Source organism: Ochotona curzoniae, unplaced genomic scaffold, assembly GCF_017591425.1.
Source record: "Ochotona curzoniae isolate NIBS_2020 unplaced genomic scaffold, NIBS_Ocur_1.0 contig_66, whole genome shotgun sequence".
Classification (NCBI taxonomy): Eukaryota; Metazoa; Chordata; class Mammalia; order Lagomorpha; family Ochotonidae; genus Ochotona; species Ochotona curzoniae.
In genome coordinates, this window is record NW_024466512.1 from 26,623,804 (window position 1) to 26,643,151 (window position 19,348).

General features: G+C 37.6%; 1 protein-coding gene across 4 annotated transcripts; it reads right to left on the reverse strand.

Annotated features, from left to right (window-relative positions):
* Positions 1–3,276: 3,276 nt before the first annotated feature.
* On the reverse strand, positions 3,277–18,690 carry LOC121164299 (cytochrome P450 2C30-like). 4 transcript variants are annotated; one of them, XM_040992415.1, is made up of 9 exons: positions 18,413–18,690; positions 16,152–16,314; positions 14,035–14,184; positions 12,487–12,647; positions 11,210–11,383; positions 10,205–10,346; positions 9,460–9,647; positions 5,979–6,120; positions 3,277–3,561 (listed from the first exon to the last, which is right to left on the reverse strand). In XM_040992415.1, exons 1-9 carry the CDS (start codon positions 18,578–18,580, stop codon positions 3,380–3,382), a joined length of 1,470 nt encoding a protein of 489 aa, XP_040848349.1. In that variant the 5' UTR covers positions 18,581–18,690; the 3' UTR covers positions 3,277–3,379. The 4 variants fall into 4 exon arrangements, with proteins under 4 accessions (XP_040848349.1, XP_040848350.1, XP_040848351.1 ...); XM_040992416.1 differs by having other exon boundaries at positions 16,152–16,310; positions 18,409–18,690; XM_040992417.1 differs by lacking the exon at positions 11,210–11,383.
* Between the last annotated feature and the right edge of the window lie 658 nt (positions 18,691–19,348).

Sequence of the window (19,348 nt, forward strand, 5' to 3'; positions counted from 1 at the left end):
TGAGAAGAAAAGAACATTGGAAATTTACTTTATGAAATGCTAGTTGAAAATACTAAGTCAGGAATTTAGAATAAGAAAAGTTTATCAGTTTGTATGAATGAAATTTGAATAAAACAAATTGCAAGTGAAGTGCTCTTTAAGAAGAAAAGACTGTATTTTATAATTTCCCCAATACTGGGTATTGATAGATTGTGCCTGTGCAGACTGTCAAACCATTTAGCCTGTTCATAAAGAATTTCAGTGAATATACTACCATTGGAGCAGAACTGATAGATTTCATTAAATCATGCACAAGCTCCTCCTTATTCTGTAAAGATGTATTCTGAAGTCTTTCAATTGGCCATGGCTACTTTAGACTCTGTATTTGAGTATATGCTGTAGCAGTTTGCTTGAAATGACTCCTAGGAACAAATTTCCAGACCACGTTACCTAAAATAATGGTCAGTTTTTCAAAAAGTCAGATTCATTTGAGAAACAGATCTTCCAATAACAAGAGCTCACTGAGGAGTCCTCCTGCCAATGGCAGCTTCCAGGGAGGATCAAGGGATGAAGCAGGAGGGTACCGGAGGGGTTGGGGAATCCCAAAGCATATGAAACTGTGTCTTAAAATCAAAGCGAATAAAAAAAAAACACTTGTGTTAAATTGTAGCAGCCTTGGTATGCAAAAGCTATATTTATATTTTTGCCTTTTGAAGTCAGGAGCTCCTGTGGGTCTCCCACACAGGTGTAGGGTCCCAAGGCTTTGGGACATTCTTGACTGCTAGGCCAGCCCTTATCCAGGAATGAGTAATAGTTTCTGAGACCTCCATATGGGTGGCAGAGAGTCCATCACCTGAGCCGTTACCTAGTGTTCACCAGGGCTGACATCAGCAGGAAGCTGGAATTAGGGGTAGAGTCAGGGCTTGAATACAAGCACAGCAATGTGGACTAAAGGTATCACAAGTAGTGTCCTAACCACTGTATCAAATGTCTGTGCCCTGACTATTCATTTTTAATAAAATAAAATAAGACATATATGATAAGTTTCAATTAGATACACACCAGAGAGCTAATGTACTTATAAATTCTTGATTGCATTGAGAAAATAATTTTATTGGGGTCAAGAGTGAGTCTTTTTCTGTACAAAAAACTTGGACTGGATCCTGATGGATTGGGAAAATTAGAAAGGACAACATTCTGATTGGTAGAGAATGGGCGTGGTATTGGCACCGTCTTCCTGGTCGAGTTAGAACCTGAAGGTTGTACTGTCATCTTCTTTGCTCAGATTGTATTTATCTACCACTTGAGGGATGTTTGTAGTCAGTTTTTGAAAGCCCACAAGGAAAAAAAAAAGGAATTTCAGACAAGTTTAGATAAAATTTCTTCTCAGTGTGAGAGCTGGTGTTTTGTCTGGTGAACCATGAAGAAGTAATGTGATCAAGAATCCCTGAAAAAGCAGAACGCTGTGCAGAGTGACACCAGAGTCTATAGGTTATCTGTTTACTGTTTCTAGTTTCTATTGCTTTACAGAAGCTCCATAGTTTTATAAAATCCCATTTGTCTTTTTTGCTTTCATTTTCTGTACTTTGATGATCTTTTCTGAAAATTCCTTGCCCATACCAATGTTCTGTAGCATCTGCCTATGTTTTCTAGCAGTAGCTAGAAGATTCAGCTCTTAAATGTAGGTCTTTCTGCATTTTGAGTTGGTGTTTTTATAGTGAAAGAATAGAGGTCTGTGTCATTGCTTTGCATGTGGCTATTCAATTTTCCCCAAAACACCCAAAAGACTTTCCGTTATCCAATGTATGAATATTAGGACCTTATGATAGAGAAGTTGCATGGTTATCTGGGTTTATTTCTAAGATCTTTATACTGTTCATTTGGCATGCATCTGTTTGTTTTTATATCATCATCATTCAATTTGTTTATTGATGAATTGTTATTTATTTCTATTTATTCATTTATCAGAGAGACTGAAAGATGAAAAGATACACATATGCTGACATAGAAAGCTGTCCGATCTTCTGGCTACTCCTGAAATGCCAGCAATAGTCAGAACTATTCAGCTACTTCAAGGCTAAAGCAGGAGCCATGTATTATCTGCTGCTTTTTCCTTTGAGCTCAGATTGCTTTGAGTATTCAGAATCTTTTGCAGCTCCACATGGATTTAAATAGTTTGCTTTTCACCTCTTCAAAAAGTGCTTTTACTGTTTTGATAGGTACTGCATTCCATCTGCAATTCACTTCAGCTAGAATATACATTTATTTATTTTTTTATTTCGACATGATCAGAGGCTGTTTATCTGTTTTGTTGTTCACTTCCATTTGTTTCATCTGTGTTTCATTTCATTTTAGAGTTTTCTTGCTTCTTGGATAAACGTGTTCCTAAGCAAATTTTGTAGCTGTTAGAAATGGGTCTGCTCTCTTGGTTTCTTTTTCAAATACGTTGCTATTAGAATAAAAACATGCTATTGATTGTTTTGCACATTGAATTTTTCATGTTGACTTTTATCATACTATTTTGCAATCTTTTTTACTAGTTTTCAAGCTTTTTGATTGTTTTTGATTGTTTTGTATAAAATAATGTCATGTAGGAAAAGTTACAGTATGACTTCATTTCTAATTTGGATATCAACTGCTTCTTTTTCTTTGGTAACTGTTCTGATTAGATCTTTCAGGACTATAGGGGGAAAAGATGCCAGTTTGTTGAAATAAACATTTCCGCATATCAGCCTCATATCTAGTGATTTAGCTAGCCAAATTATAAGCAGTATGGGTCTAATTATTTGATGTTTATTGATTTTCTAAAATGTTAATTGGCGTTATGAGTAGAGAGACAGGCAGAACTTTTATGTTTAATGCTTCACTCACCATGTCTCTGAAACACCTAGGGCTTGAAGAAAGTTAAATTGGGAACCAAGCACTCAATGAGGTCTCATGTGGGGGCGTCAGGGGCTGAAACCACTGGTTTTACCTGCTTCCTCTAGTGAGGAAGCAGATTAGCCAAAATCTGGAATCATAAGCAGAAGTAGGACTCAGCCCAGGTACACCAATATGGGACATCGGTATCTAGGAGTCATCTTAACTACTATGTAAATAGCTTTCTCATTCATTTTTAATGATAATAAAGCAGAATAGGAAGTTATAATGTTTTCCCACTAGGTACATACCACCAATGCAATGCAATTTATGAATTCCATGTTTTATTATCATTGAGAGAGGTTTTATTAAGGATGAAACTGTGCTTTCCTAAATTAGTGAAAGTAACAAAGCAAGTTTGATAGAATATATGAGAAGACGTGTTGAGGGATAGCCTTATCATTGGTGAGGACCGGGTGGGTAACAGGTGACACACATGCCTGAAACTACTTGCCTTGCTTGGATGGAGTGAGGTATTTTCTTAAAGGGGAACAAAGCACATCTCATAGGAGGGTGGAACAGAGACAAAGGCGTTATCCACTGGGGTGGGGTCGATATCCTTTGGATCAACCAGAGGTTTCAAGGTAAAATGCTGCAAGATGGTGGTCAGGACTAAAAACAGCTCCATGCGGGCCAGGCCCTCTCCAACACAAGCTCTTTTTCCTAAAAGAGACACCAACATGAATTATTCACACAGAAGACACCGATAGCAATGAATAGAGATGAATAGCTGATTAACAAAATGACTTCTACTTAGACACAAAGCTGGTTTCATTTCCTCAGCACATATTAAAGTATTTTGTGCATATTCATTAGTACATCTGTGCTGAGTCCTGACAGTGATGTTTTGTACACACACACACACACACACACACACACACGCACACTCACACTTATCCAAATTGGCATGATGCAAACACAGTGCTTTCCCACCTGCCTCTGACCCAAAATTCAACAACAAATTTGCTTCTCCACAGCTGAACTCAGAAGCATACCTCAGTTTGTCACTTACCCAATGAAACCATTTTCAAAAGCTTACAAAATACAGCAGTAACAGGAACAAACGCCATATCTTACAAAATCATATGTAGTTAGGCTTTTTTTCCTCAAAAATTACATTATTTAAAGTTGCACTAAATTTAACAATTTAGAAAGAAAATTCTGCTGATTATTTTATTCTTCATTTATATGACAGTGACATTATTATTTTCTTTCATTATATTTACTTTTTTGAGTAGTGAATGTAAACCTGCATGCAAAATCCCCCACGCCATCAAGGAGATTCTTGTCCTTCAACTCCTTCCATGATATTTTCCACATCCAGCACTTACTGAAGACGCACCAGAACCCAAATACACTGGCAAGCTGAAGTTCATCTCGGACCCCTGTGGTTCCTTTAATAGGGGAGCTCTTCCCTTGTGCTCTCCCTGTAGATGTACTGCAAGTCCTTTTGGATGCAACTCAGACCACACAGATGGCATTATAATATCTATGATGCACCCATGGTGTACAAATCAATGATGTTTATACTATGGTGCATTTTCATGTTATTTAAGTTACTAATCTGATTCCAACACTTACTATGTTACAGGGAGCTGCAAATCTTGCAATGTTAGCTACAGTATCAGGACAAAGCACATCTGGTCCCAAGTAAGGGAGGCAGAAAAGGCATGGGTAAACAGTAGATTTTTAGGCATCATTCATGAACATTGCACTCTCTTGGGACTACAATATGAAAGTTAGACCAACAAAGCAAAAGTCTCATTTCTGCTCATGTTTCAGTTACCTATACAGAAAAAAGTTCTCACTCTGCAGCGTGCCTACTACTTCTCCTTTGGATTATACTGACAATTCTCCATTCTACCCTTGTCTAAATGCTCTTATATTTATCATTTCAACCTTTCTGTCCATGGGAAGCCCAACCTTATAGATTGTGTTAACATGGATATAATCTCTTCTTTGGGTTACGAATAAATTCAGAAGATCAGATGTTAGAAAGGCCAGACTATTTACTCTCTCAGTCCCATTATCCATTGCCCATATTCATCTTCCCAAACATGTATCTCCTGGTGAGACATCAACTCCCTCAAGGCTAAAGGTCCACCCAGCTTTCTAGGCCACCTTTCTGTGACCCATCTGTTTCCCTTCCCACATGTAAAGAAACCATGTCCAATAATTAATTATTTATAATGTTATAGCCATCCCATCTGTTTCTTCCTGGATTTGTTATAAAATGAGGAATGATTCTTAAATATTCTCTCCATGACAATTTCCCTATGAACAAATATCGTTGATTCTTTGGCCACCTTAAACCTCCACAGCATCCTCCAACAAAGCATTCCTCACATGCGACTCACAGTTGGAATCTCACTCTCTTTTACAAGCAGCAGTTATTTCCTACTCACATTGCTATTCTTGAATGAGGGCATGGGATTGGTACATGCAACAAGCTCAGGGTAATGTGAGTGAACTGGCTTCTATGAGCTGATGAGAAGAACCTTGAAGGAACTGGAATTCTAGGAGATCTTGAGAATCTCGGGATCCATCAGGAAGGAAGCAGACGCTTTGAGCATAGACTCATCCCAAGGAGAAACTGCTTGTGAGTGATGCCTCCAACTCACACAAAGGGCAGCTTCTCTGCCCTCATGCACAAGGCAAATCCAGAGGAGCCTGCATGTAAAGTCCAACCTCACTTGATCTGTTGTGCAGCTGAAAAGGAACCTTACCTCAGCCCTCACAATGGCTCAACTGGTTAATCCTCTGCCTGCAAGTATTGGCTCCCTATATGGGCCCTGGTTTTTGTCCTGGGTGCTTCATTTCCAATCTGGCTTCCTGCCTGTGGTCTGACAATGCAGTGGAGAATGGACCGAAGCCTTGGGAACCTGCACTTGTGTGGAAGGCCAGGAAGGGGCTCCTGGTTCCTGGCTTCCTGTCATCCCAGCTCCCCATTGCGGCCATTGGGGGAGTCAATCAACAGATGGAAGCTCATTCTTTTTCTCTCTCCCTCTCTCTCTGTCTCACTCTCTGCAAATCTACCTTTGCAATAACAGTTAAATCTAGAAAAAAGAAAGTTTGCTTGCCTGTGGAGAAAGGCATGAAGTAGTCACTCTTCTTGAAATTGCCACTTGCATCCAGGAAGTGGCCAGGGTCAAACTTCTCAGGGTTGGGAAACTCTTTGTCATCATACAGGACAGAAGTCAGTGATGGTAATATTTCTGTGCCCTGATAGACAAACACACAGATAGAGTGCATAAAGCATACACACCAACAGAAAATGAGAAATTTGTCATGTAATGCTTTTGTGTCATAAATGATGAGAATGAAACATGTAAGAAAGGTGATTATCTTGCTCAGATGACACAGAATAAATCAGTGTCCCTAGTAACAGCTCTGAAGTCATATAGGATATGTACAGGACCCCATTCACTGCCTTCAAACCCATGGTCATCAGTTTATAGCCTGACACAAAGACCTACAGGTCACTAAAATACTCCATTGTTTCCTTTCCCCTGACAACAACTAGCAATAATAATGTTGATGTCTCTGAAAATCAGGACAATCCATTTACACATAAGGGTGATGCCTTCAGTGTAGCTTACAGTAAGACCGGCCGTACTCTTGAAACTCTCTCTGTATTCCCATCAAAGAGAAGATGGTAAGCACAGATGCTTCTTACCTTATCACAGAGTTTATCCTGCTGAACTCATGGTAATGAGAAAGTACTGATTTACCATAAAACTCTTGCTATATGCCGAACCTACTGAGAAAGAACTGACCTCTCAGCACAGTACAGAGTGTGGGATGTTTGTCCTTGTGATTCTATCAATGATGCTCTAGCTTGTGCTACTCCTCACCTTCAAAAGACAGTATCTCCTGCATATTGCAGACCTAGAAAAGGGTCGAACTCACACTGTAAGTTGTCCTATGAACCCTAAGTTGCACACCATTATAAAGTCAAACAATTGAAAGTCAGGACCATATGCTCTGGTTTCTTTTCAGATCATATAAATCTCTTGCCTTTTACTAAAGAAAGTCAGGACCTTAAATATCTCTGACTTCTATGCCACTCCACTTCAACTATCACATATTCCTGTTAAAACTTGAGAGTACATACTTTATAATAACTTTTCCCATAAACTGACTGACTGACATAATAAAACATACTGGCTTCATGTTTCATTTTCAGGACACATAGAATATCTTTACCATATTTATGCCTATGTGGAAGAAAAGGAAAGATTTCAATGTTTCATTGCCATTACCAAAAACCTGTAAGGCATATGGGTAAATTTGCTACAAGTATCAAATCATATAATATAAATACTTATTATAAAAAGGGCCACACATTAAAATGATTAATAGAGTGATATTTTAATTTTTGTAACAGTTATATTCAGAATATAATTCTTTTCCCTCAGAGTACATGGCTGTAAGGTCAAACTATGAGGTTGTCTTTTGTAGATACAGCAATAGAGATCATAATTTAACTCCTAAAACTTTTATACGAGCATTTCTAGGAGATGAAATCTAAAACGCCATCTTGAGAATAGAATTTACAACATGGTAACTACACAATGGAAGTTGGGAATGTAAATTCTAGAATTAGGAGTAAAACATTAAGTCAGAAATGTGGCTCCTAAGTGTATCCTATAGGAAGTTGTCCTTAGGAGGATTCAGTGGTGAAAAGAAAAAGAACGCTTGGAAAGTGTTCACTGCTTTAATCAGCAGCAGATTCATCTATCGCCTGCGTACAAAACAGTGTCACCACAGGAGGAGAGCTTTGTCAGTTGGTAGCTGCTTGATATATTGATAATAAGGTGATCACTATTACAGTTAGCAAAATAAGCCAGTCCCCCAAAAGAAAAATACCATGTTTCCTCCTTGATTTGTGGTAACTAGCATACAGAGTACAGCAGAAAAAATTAATTTGCGTGAGTGAAATGGACATTTTGAGGTCTTATTATTTACTGTCTTTGTCTTTACTCTGGAGAGACAGTTGTTTCTTTCTACTTCCTAGTTCTTGAATTCTTTATCTAACAGAGGGCCAATCCTGTGATGATGAAATGAGCTGAAACTTTGTCATTGCAAAAAAAAAAAAAAGAAAAGAAAAGAAAAGAAAAAGACACAAGGAGTAGAGAGGTTGGAATGTGGGCGGGTAGGAGGAGTAGGAAGGAAGTCTTGCTATGCTCCCTAACTCTACTGTGAACTACATGAAGTTTGTTAATCTTATGTAAATAAATTCATAAAACTTAACATGTTTACTGATCTACACTAAAACTTCTAGCTATTTCTAGGTTCTTGAGAATATAGATGACTATGTTTAAGCGGATGATATATGAGAGGTAACCATGCTGAAATGCTGATAGAATGCTTCTAATGAAGAAGAAAAGTCTTAAGATAAAGAAGGGAGAAGTGATTACTCTTTAGAAGGATAGTGAAAACAAACAAGAAGGAAGGGCAATGGTTGATTTTAGGGGAATCATTTTTTTTTCTTTCAAAAACACTGAAAAGGAAATTCACAGAGTCTGGTCGTAGCAAAGTATGTAAATTTCTCTGAAGGACATCACAGGACTTCCTGTCTGGTTAGTGGTTCTGATTTTCTATGTCTACAGGAAAACCATGTTACTGAGAAAAGGATGTTGGAGAGTTGAAAGATAGAGAAGAGTCATGTTAGAGATTGAGAGGCTAGTTGATCAGTATGTACAGAATGGGTGTTGACTACAACCAGAAATACATCAGAAGTTGCTAACAGTAATACAAACTTGATCGCTTCCTGAATGTTTTATATAAATTTGAAAAAATTTAAGGAATTTAAAAAGAACAGTATCTGCCTCTGGGACAAAAGCCAATGCTTTTGCATATAGAATGCCCTACCAGTTTATTCTCAAAATATGTTCTGCCTGCAGCATGTTGGAACCAGAGGATGCAGACCGACTTTCAGGAGTAATAAAATGTGGGCCCCTGTGCAGTAGCCTTGAGGTTAAAATCCTCACCTTGCATGTGTTGAAATCCCATATAAGCGCCGGTTCTAATCCCGGTGGCCCCACTTTCCATCCAGCTCCCTGTTGGTGGCCTGGGAAAGCAATTGAGGATGGTCCAAAGCCTTGGGACTCTGCATACGCATGGGAGACCCAGGAGACTCTGGGCTCCTGGCTTCAGATTGGCACGACTCTGGCCATTGTGGACACTTGGGGAGTGAATCAATGGACGGAAGATCTTCCTCTCTGTCTCTCCTCCTCTGTATATCTGACTTTGCAATAAAAATAAAATAAATCTTTTAAAAAATAAAATAACAAAATATTTGGTAATAAAATATGTGGTAAAAAACAGGGAAACTAAGAAGTTTAATTAGTAAAGTGAGGCTATGTACATATTGAAACTCCTATGTGAGTCTAAGCGCTGTTTATTCAGGAGTTTTTGTCAACAGATTTAAGGAAAGTAGCATGTGGTCATAGAGTAAGATTCCAAACTCATAGAAGGCTTAATAGTCAATAGTCTATCATTGTGTTATGGCTGTGTCCTCAGATTGGTAAAGTGGAGTGTAGATGACAGGCCTCTCACCTTTGGAATGTGGTATCCTCTGAATTTGATGTCCCGAGTCACAGAACGGGGCACGTTGTTAGGGACGAGGTCGATGTATCTCTGAATCTCATGCACAACAGCGTCCGTGTAGGGCATGCGGCTCCTGTCCTGCATGCAGGGGCTCCGGTCTCTGCCGATCACACGCTCAATCTCTTGTTGGATTTTAACTGGCAAGGCAGGAATCAGATGTAAAGAGAGTTTCGCTTAACACTTTCATTATTATCACAGTGTGGTATTAGGTGTGTCAATTGACACACAACTTCCATTGGGGAAAATTAAACAGGTTTAACTCCTATTTAGGTTGGAAATTCCATAGCAACTATGCTACTGACCAATGAATGAAATAATTTATCCTGAAATTCAATTCTCAGCTCAAATTTTGTCTATAGTACTTCACCTTGACAAACAGATATCTGTGATCTTGACATCTCACTAGAAACCTCCGAGTTTGTTTACTTGTAATATGCCAGTTTATATATTAAATGTGTAAATTTCCAAGACAATGGGAATTACAGCTGATAAAGAATATTTAGTTAAAAACATGGCCATTTATTCACTGTAGAGAAAGAAGAATCTTTATTTAAGATCTCATCCATTCAGCTATAAATGAATGTACTAATGATGGGAACTTTTCTGACCTTTGACTTGACAGGTGCATATGTAAATGTTGTCTTCCATTTCCCACCTAGAACTTCCTCGTGCCATTCCCCATGACCAAACATACCTGCGACCTCAGGATATTTCATAAGGAGCAAGAGCCCAAATGTCAACGTGGAGCTCGTTGTCTGTGTCCCTGCATCAAACACATCCCATATGGTGATGATCAAGTGGTGCATGTTAAACTGAGACCGTTTGTCCTGTTGTTCCTGGAAAGGTATGTTCAAAATTCCAAGATAAAAAAGTTAGAACTCATATAAATAGAAACAATATCATGTGAAAACTCAGCACATTAAGTCAGAAATGGAGTGTTATGTTAGTTGCTTGGATCATTCAAACTGCTAAAATATAATTAGATGTCCACATCTCCAAGTCCATTGTTATGACTCATTTCCTTAGACATTAGAGCCAAGAAGTTATCCATTTATTTCTTTCAAACATGTGTGTTGTTAAGTCACTCATCACTACTCTCCACTTGAACTGTTCTCGTCTATTCTATCTTGTTTACATGTCTCTTCTAGAGCCCCTCACCACTGATGACATCACTGTTCCTGTCCTCATCCATCACTGCACACACCACTGCTCTTTAGCTAAAGTGTCTGAGATTACGCAGAGCTATCATTTCCTGATTCCGTTTTATTTTCCTTGCTGACTAAAGCAGCAATTCTTTAACATCCTCATGCCCTTCAAGGGTTCCTATAATGTTAACAGTGGGAAGCCTTACTAGGTTCTTGCATATTGCTATGGTCCTTCTTTTGTTGTGTGCCAAATAATGGAATGTATTCTATGTACAATGACAAGCTATCATCAGTCTATAAATTATGTACATATGTGCCCATGTATCTAGGTGTTTTCATGGGTTTCAATTTGTCTCCAAATAATTAGCTCTAACATTGTTAATATAATATTTCTAAGTAGGTTGTAATGGAAATACCTCAATACATTCTATATGAGCAATAAAAATGTTTTAATGAAAAAGGTTTGTTAAATATCTCAGTTGCAGAAGAGAAAAAAAGCTCATCTATATGTGGTGTCACACACAATGTGGTTATAAAATGGGGTCACATTATACCTTTTCCATTTTAATCAGGAAATAGTCGATGAAGTCTCGAGGATTACTGGTGTCCAGAGATACTTGATGTTCCTGTATTTTCTCTGAAAAAAATTTCATTTGGTCATCAAAGACTTTAAACATCTCACGATGACTTCCTGGGAGGTAATGCAAAATGGGAAAGGTATTGTAGAGCTGAAACAGGAAAGAATCGTTTGTTAATTCACTGCAAATGTTGAAGTCACTTAATATGTGTTACATCCCCTTCCTAAGTGCTAAGCAGATAAAGAATAGTTGGACTTGCTTCCTGCTCTGAAACAGTGGGTAGAGTATCACTTGCTGTCTACTCATACTGCTCTTTTTCTGTCTTCCTGCCTTTTGACTTTAAAAAGAAAATCTGAACTGGCCAAATGGCTCAGAGTTTAAATCCTCTCTGCATATGCTGGGATCCTATGTCAGTGATGGTTTATGTGCCAGCTTTTTTTCTTGCCTTCCGGCTTTCTGCCTGTATAGAGGATGGCCCAAAACCCTGGGCTCCTGCACCTGTATGGGAGACCCAAAGGAGACTCTTGGCTTCTGGCTTTGGAGCCTCAGCTCCACTTGTTGCAGCCATTGGAGGAATGAACTAGAGAATGGAAGATCTTTCTCTCTGACTTTGCTTCTCTCCATAAATCAGATCTACTTTTCCAATAAAAATAAATATTCCTTTAAAAATAAAATATTATAACAATTACTTTAATATTAATGACACTACTTGATAATAGTCTTCTTCTATTCAAATTGTTTCATTTTTTGTATTTCACTTCCACACATTAAATCGAACTGATAATTCGTGTGTAGTAAATTTAAAAACATTTCAATTGACACTTCAAATGGGATAGAAAAATGGACAAAGTATGTTGGAAATTATTGTGTATCAAGAGAAACTTGAAGGCCCAGAGTGATAGCTGAGTGCTAAATCTTTGCCTTGCATGCAGCAGGATACATGTGAGTACTGGTTCCTGTCCGGTCTGCTCCACTTCCCACCCAGCCCACTGCTTGTGGCCTGGGAAAGTAGTAGAGGAAGGCCCAAGGCCTTGGGACCCTGCATCCATGTGGGAGACCCTGGAGAAGCTCCAGATTCCTGACTTCAAATTGGCTTACCGCTAGCCACTGTGGCTACTTGGGATGTGAACCAGCTGCTGAAATATTTTTCTCTCTGTAAATCTGCCTTTGCAATAATAAAGAAATCTTTTTTTTTTTTGAAGTGTGTACTTTAAAAAAAAGAGAGAGAAGAACCTTGACCTTCTTGACATTACCTGTACCCACGGAGTATTAAAAAGTCTTATGCTGTCTTGAAAGTGCTTAACCAAAGTTTGAAACTGTGGATCATTGTAGTCGAAACGATTCTGGAACATGATGGAGGAGATCACATTGCAGGGGACACAGAAGAGGAGAGAGGAAGGATTGCAGGGAGATGCTAAAGAAAACAGAGATATTTTTAATGTAAATATTAAATGGGCTAAGAACTGATTATCTGGATATGTTACCAATATAAACTCCATAAAGCTAAAATAAAATTAATTCCCTACTGAAAATTTTTGAATCCATTTCATTTTATTTAATTTCACCTAAATATTATTACACTACTTCTTTTTTGTATGTTTGTAGTTAGTAAGAATGGAAATACTGAGAAGAAATAGTTTAAAACATTCTTTAAATATTTGGAATTTAGAACTCAGCTTGGATTCTTCCTCATTGTATGTAACTAGGAAGGTGAGCAATTTAGATGAACAAATATTTGCATTTTGAAACCAGTGAAGAAATAGAGTAGAAACATAGACAAGTGATTGAACAAAATAACAGCTTGAAACTTCCGAAATTCTGGGAAAAATACAGACTTCCAAATGCAATAAGCGCACAGAATCCCAAACACATATCAGCAAAGCTTCTCCACGACACCTGCTAGTCAGTCTCTCAGAAGTCAAACACATAGAGATGACTCTATAATCTCATTAGAAAAGAACCGAGTCCCTTGTATGAAATCCCTATTAAACTACTCCCAGATTTTCCAAAAGAAATATTTTGGGAAAGCAACAATACATCCAAAGATCCAAAACTTAGTAAACACAGCCAAACATCAGTATTAAATCCAGAGTTATATTCTATAACACTTCACATTTATAAGAAACCAAAACAAAGGAACAACCACAGATATATGGACTAAACCAACTTTAAGACACATTGTATAAAAGAAGACAAAGATTGTATCTACCCAATTATCAGTAGTGTATTTGGATGAGTTACAATAACATTAGGAATGTATATGTACTAACTCCACCCGATTATCGGTGGTATATTTGAACGAGTTAGCGTAACAATTGGCAGTGCATACGTACTTATACACTTGAACACGTTACTAGAGAGTTTACTTCTGCTTTTATGCTAATCTTGCCAAATCAGCCATCTTTTTTTGTCAAAATCCTTATTTTCTTCATTTTCTTATGCACCCAAATATCACATTTTTCTACAACTGTTAAATGTGTGACTGTGGTACGAAGTTATAGTCCTTGAAGAATCTGAGAGTAATTCTGTGTGCAGTATCTGTGTTTGATCTAAACACTGTGGGCTCTTTATTTGTTCTTTTATCCTTCTACAAGGACACAAATAGATGAACTCGTATGATTCCAGACGTCAGGATGAAAATATACAAGCCTCTCTCAAATTGATCTCTGAAATTGTTTGTCACTCCTGACCCTATTACTCTTTAAAAAATAATACATATATTTTTTGCCATATTATTATACTACTGGAATAACTCTTTGTCTAGCCAACGACTACATTTAATGACATAAAGAAATACGCACCATTGGTTTTCTTTAATTCTTGTACCAGACACAAGGCTTCTTCTTGAATTCTATTCTCAATAGTTTTTTTTCCCATCCCCATGTTTCGCAAAACTGTGAGGGTGAAACGCCGAGTATCCTTCCATAGTTCTCCATTGCTGAAAATAATTCCTATCAGGACAAAAAACAAATCCCAGACAACAGGAACAATAAATATGCTACCATATGATCCATATTCTGTAATTCTTGGTAATAGAATGTATTTCTTAAACTATCCTGCTCCTTCTGTAAGTCAACCAGGAATTCTAATGTTAGAATTTTTCTTTATGGATTTATTCATTTATTTATTTGACAGGCAGACTTGCAGAGAGAACGAGAGACAGAGAGCTCTTCTATCTGCTGGTTACTCCCCAAATGGCAGTAATAGCCAGAGCTGAGCTGATCAGGATATTTGATCCTTGAAGCTGGGATCCGAGATCATCTCCCCAGCTTCTGACATGCATGCCTGGACCCAAGGACTTGAGTGACCCTCCACTGCTTTCTCAGTCCATAAGCAGTGAGTTGGATGAAAAAGTGCACATATAGGATACTTGTTGGCAGAGGATTCCATTGCTGAGCCACCATGCTGGAGGCGCCTGTCAGGATTCTTGAGCTTGAATATTACTAAAATCTTCTGATTTTGTTAGTTTGATCCTTAAAACCTCTAAATAACAGCATGAACCAAGATTTCCCCCTATTACTCACAAGAAAGCAGATCAGGGAGGCAAAGGGAAGATAACACAGCTAAGAAGTCATCCTGGATCCTATTCAAGATTTAAATTCTCAGGGAAGACTTTTTGACTGTAATGAATCTTAGGGAAACTTCAAAAGAGAGAAGAAGATTCTTAACTAGTGCAACAACTGCATGTGAAAAAAAAAATCTCCTGTCAATCATTTTCCTCAATAGGGAATACACTTCGGGGTTTGTGCTGTGATACAGTGAATAAGGTTCCCACTTGAGTTGTTGGCATCTCACATGGATGTCCATTTGTGTCCTGGCTGCTTCTGATCTGTCCTATCCTTCTAATCCAGTGCCTGGCTAATGGGTCCCTGCCATTGCTGACTCGGCTGGAGCTCCTGGATCCTTGATTTGACCTGGCTTACCTCTGGCTGTGCCACCACTTTGGCAGTGAATCAAAAATCTCCCTTCCTCTCTCTTCTGTCTCTGTAGCTTGCAAATAAATGCAAAAAACTAAAGTTAAAAAGGTCACACTCATAGATAGATCTTATTTCTCACTTTAAAATCCTCCCTCTACTGTTTGACTTCTTCTAGAAATGTGGTCTTGCCTCCAAGGAATCTCAACATCAGACTTCGAGGAACAAGGCAAGATTAAGAAATCAATAAGGTCGTGTTTGAGGGTCCAGGGCTTATATTGAAGAATACCGTAGAGGAGATAGACACATTCACAAATGTCTGTTTTGGAAGAATTCTGTGATCCTCTAGAAGATGTGCAATTTAATACCGAACAAATGAAAAACTAATGGAAGACAAACTTCAAGTTCTTGTTAACTGAGGATGTTTGTCTTATTATGAGTTTGAAATCATAATCACTGTTTCTCCACAACCCCTTTAAAAAATTTTTAATATGTGTCCATGTTTTAGGCTTTGCGTTTTACTGTGGTCAAAAAATTCCAATGGTGGAAATATGCTAACCTAATGTTGCTCCCTGCATATGATGTGAGCTTTGTAAAATGTGATCTTGATATTCAAGAGTCAGATGGGAAAACCAAATCCAGATATTTGATGACTGGAGTAATCCAATTATTTCTCCCAGACCTCTTTTATCTCAACCTCTCTGTATCAATAATATAACCAATGATCACTTTAATTAAAAAATCTTAACAAAAGTTCCTGGAACATTTATGTTTTAGTGATTTGCTTATACTGAACTTTATGTCTCCAGTGAACTGGGTACACTGTATCATATTCAAGGGATTTGAAAATACTGTAATGATTGTTGTAGAATCATTCAGACACATGAAACATTGAGAAATGCATTTCAAAAATTTCTGTAAATGCTTGAAATTTTCCAATTCCTAAGCCCATTTTAAATCTGTGCATTCAAAATGTCAATTACATTCCTTATATTAAAGAATACCTGTTCCTTTGGCGTATAAATCAACCAATGGAGAATTCACTCTGCCAGCAAAGTCTTCTCCAAGATCAATCAGGGCCTCCTTCACTGCTTCATATCCATACAATACCACAGTGGGCTTTGTGCCAAAATATAGAGTGAACACAGGACCATATTCTTTTGCTAGCTGGAAAAGGAACAATAGATGCCAGCAGGTGAGAATTTATAAACTGAAATTCAGCTAATTGATGAAAATCCGCTTAACCTGACTGAGTTTACCCTTAAATATTCATCTTGCAACAAAAGATATCAAGTTTTGAGGTTTAAAAACCTTTAGTATGATATGACACATACTTAAATAATAATCATTGTTAATATATACTACTGTGTTGCTGTTATTACCACAATCAACACATATCCAATGCTTCACACTTATTTTGTGACAAGGGCTAAGTCAGCATTTGTTCACAGCATTGTACTACTTTTCACCCAGCAAACTGTAACTTGAACTAAATTTCTCCTTCCATTTTGGAAATATAATATGTTTTGTTTCCCTACTCATATTTATAGGCAATCACTCCAATGCTCTAAAGTTCTGCTTTATTTGCTTTCTAAGCCTTCTTTTCTTTTTAACACCAGGGACCTCTGAGTTTTATAATAATAGAGAATTTGGCGTCCTGGCCGTATAAACTGCTATGCTTTGCTTGTAGTTAAGAGTCCTTTAAGTGTCTCTCCAGAAGTGATGCTAGCAGAAGTGATGTCTTAAAATGTTATGTCTTTGCGTATAAAATTATTGCTGGCCCTCTGTTTCTCCCACTCTTCACAAAATGAAATAGTTGTATGAAGATGTGACAGTTCCCTTGAGATCAGCAATTTGGGTGCATGTAACAACAGCAATAAAATGCTGCAGAAAACTAATTCTTAGAAGACCTCATGGAAGAGAGACACTCAATTGACACCTCCAAGCATTAGGTGAACTTCTACCATATCTTTAATGTCATTTCAGCTCATCAGATGTGCTAAGTTATGCAAGGAAGCACACTTTTCATTTGTCTGAGAGTGACTTCAGCTCTTTTGGCTGTCCTATAATTCAGGCTCTATAAAACAACCACAGTGATCTTTTCATTTCATAAGGCAAATTTTACCATTGCAATCCTCTGAGTACATTAAGTATAATCATTTTCTAGTATGACAGATAACAATCACATTCAAACTCTAGCAAGTTTTGCATCTTCTGACTGTGCTTGCCTCTAAAAAGTTACCTTGCCTTCTCTGGGGCATAATCATGTTGGTCCTTGACCAAGGTCTATAACAACAAACTCTCCCTGAAGTTGCAAACATGCAAATTGCCTCTTATCTCCATTTTTTTTCCCAGCTAATACTTGTTCATTTCTTAGTCTGATCTCCACCTCAGTTCCTTAGAATATTCTGTATGAGGGTAGTTGTGTCTCTCAACTCCCTAACTTACAAGGCCTCTTTGTACAATGACCTTGGTAACATGGAATCCTGCACCATACTGCATGTTTTCTTGATAAATATATGCCTATTATCAAGATAGTAATTTCCCTAAATATAGGATCTCTTTTAACATTCATTCATCACTTGAAGTTCTCTGCATCTTAACATAAATCTTAATACATAAGAGGCATTCAATCATTTGATGGATTTTGTATTTACTCTTGTCACCTGTTGGGGAAAAATAAATATTGTATGAATTTTGGCAAAGATAAATTTGAGCTCTGAAAGATTTAGAAATTCTATCTAAACAACAAATCACTCCTCCAGAGATCCAGGCACAGGAAGCAGGAGCTTCCAGGACAACTTGCAGTGTTGGGGAAAGTTTTAAAATTCTTCCTTTGAAGTTTTAAAATTCTTCCTTCAGAGAGGAACTGCTATGGGAATGCCTTGGTCTAAATAAGTAAGTGATTAGTTTATTGAGCAAATGCAAAAGGGACTGCAAAAATCTTATACCCGGTTATTTCCCTGACTTTGAAGCAGTGTATGATTGAGGAAATTACAATGAAAACAATAAACATTCCATATATTTTATCAAAGAATAATTGCAATAAAGGGGATGAAGACTGAATTACAAACATGAAATTTGCATTTTCATCAATGTTAACTAGTATGAATCTCATTCTCTTCTAACTACATACATTCTAACAGAGTCAATGATATTTTCCTTTAAAGTCTTCTGTTCATAATTTCCTTTCAAAATTTCCCTTGACAGTTAAATAGAATGTATCACCATATTGTAAACCGGAGAGATTAATATTCATACATACCAGGCCTATGGATTTGCTGATGTTTTTGGTGTTAATCTGTAGGAGATTTCCAACAATCGGGAAAGGAGTGGGTCCAGGGGGAAGCTTCCTTTTGGCATAGCTTTGCTTCCACAGAGAAAGCAGAAGCAGACAGGACAGACAAGTCACCAGGACACCGAGGAGCTCCATGGTCTTGATATGAGCAACCACAGTGGAGAGCTTGGGATCTCAAAGTTTAAGAAGTGTGCTGCAAGCTTATCACCAAATATGCACTACTCTTTGAACTTTAGACGAATACTGTTTATTTTTACCACTGCTTGCCTAAGTAGGAAACAGAACAAGCAAAAGTAAAATAAAATCAAGTAAAATAATAAAAACTGATCATCTCAGCCTGTTAGAAACAAAACTTAAGATATTTCTCAGGAAATCCAAAACCAAATGAACATCTACTGCATGTCACAAAATATACACTTTTAAAGATTTAATTAAAAAAATTCTCATTCATTTCAAATGCAGAGTAAGAGAGAGAGCGACAGAGATTGTCCATCTGAAATGGCCGCAATAGCAAGAGCTGGGCTGATCCAAAGCCAGGAGCCAGAAGCTAGGATCTTTCTCTTGTCTCCAAATGTGGGTGCAGGAGTCCGAGGACTTGTTGCCTCCTAGGCACAGAAGCCAGCAGCTATATTGGTAGTGGAGAAACTAGAACCTGAATGAGCAACTGCAGCACTGCTAGTGGCAGCTTTATCTACCAATCCACCTTGTTGGCAACAAGATATTTTAAACACATATACTGAGTGATAAAATGTATTCTACTATAATATAGTTCATATTGCATAAAGATTGAGAGTTTCCTTCAGAACAGAAAACACAATAGTCATGATGAGCACTATGAAAAAGTTAAATATTTGAACAAATGTAACAAGTTTCTAGTGAAAGTCTGAAGGATAGAAAAAAATA

Excerpts from the sequence above, each read along its gene's own strand:
- LOC121164299 (XM_040992415.1), bottom strand. The coding sequence starts at position 18,580 with ATGGAGCTCCTCGGTGTCCTGGTGACTTGTCTGTCCTGTCTGCTTCTG. Across the intron at positions 16,315-18,412 it reads TCAGCAAATCCATAGGCCTG|CTAGCAAAAGAATATGGTCC; the intron begins GTATGTATGAAT and ends TTCCTTTTCCAG. Across the intron at positions 14,185-16,151 it reads TTTATACGCCAAAGGAACAG|GAATTATTTTCAGCAATGGA; the intron begins GTATTCTTTAAT and ends TTGTCCTGATAG.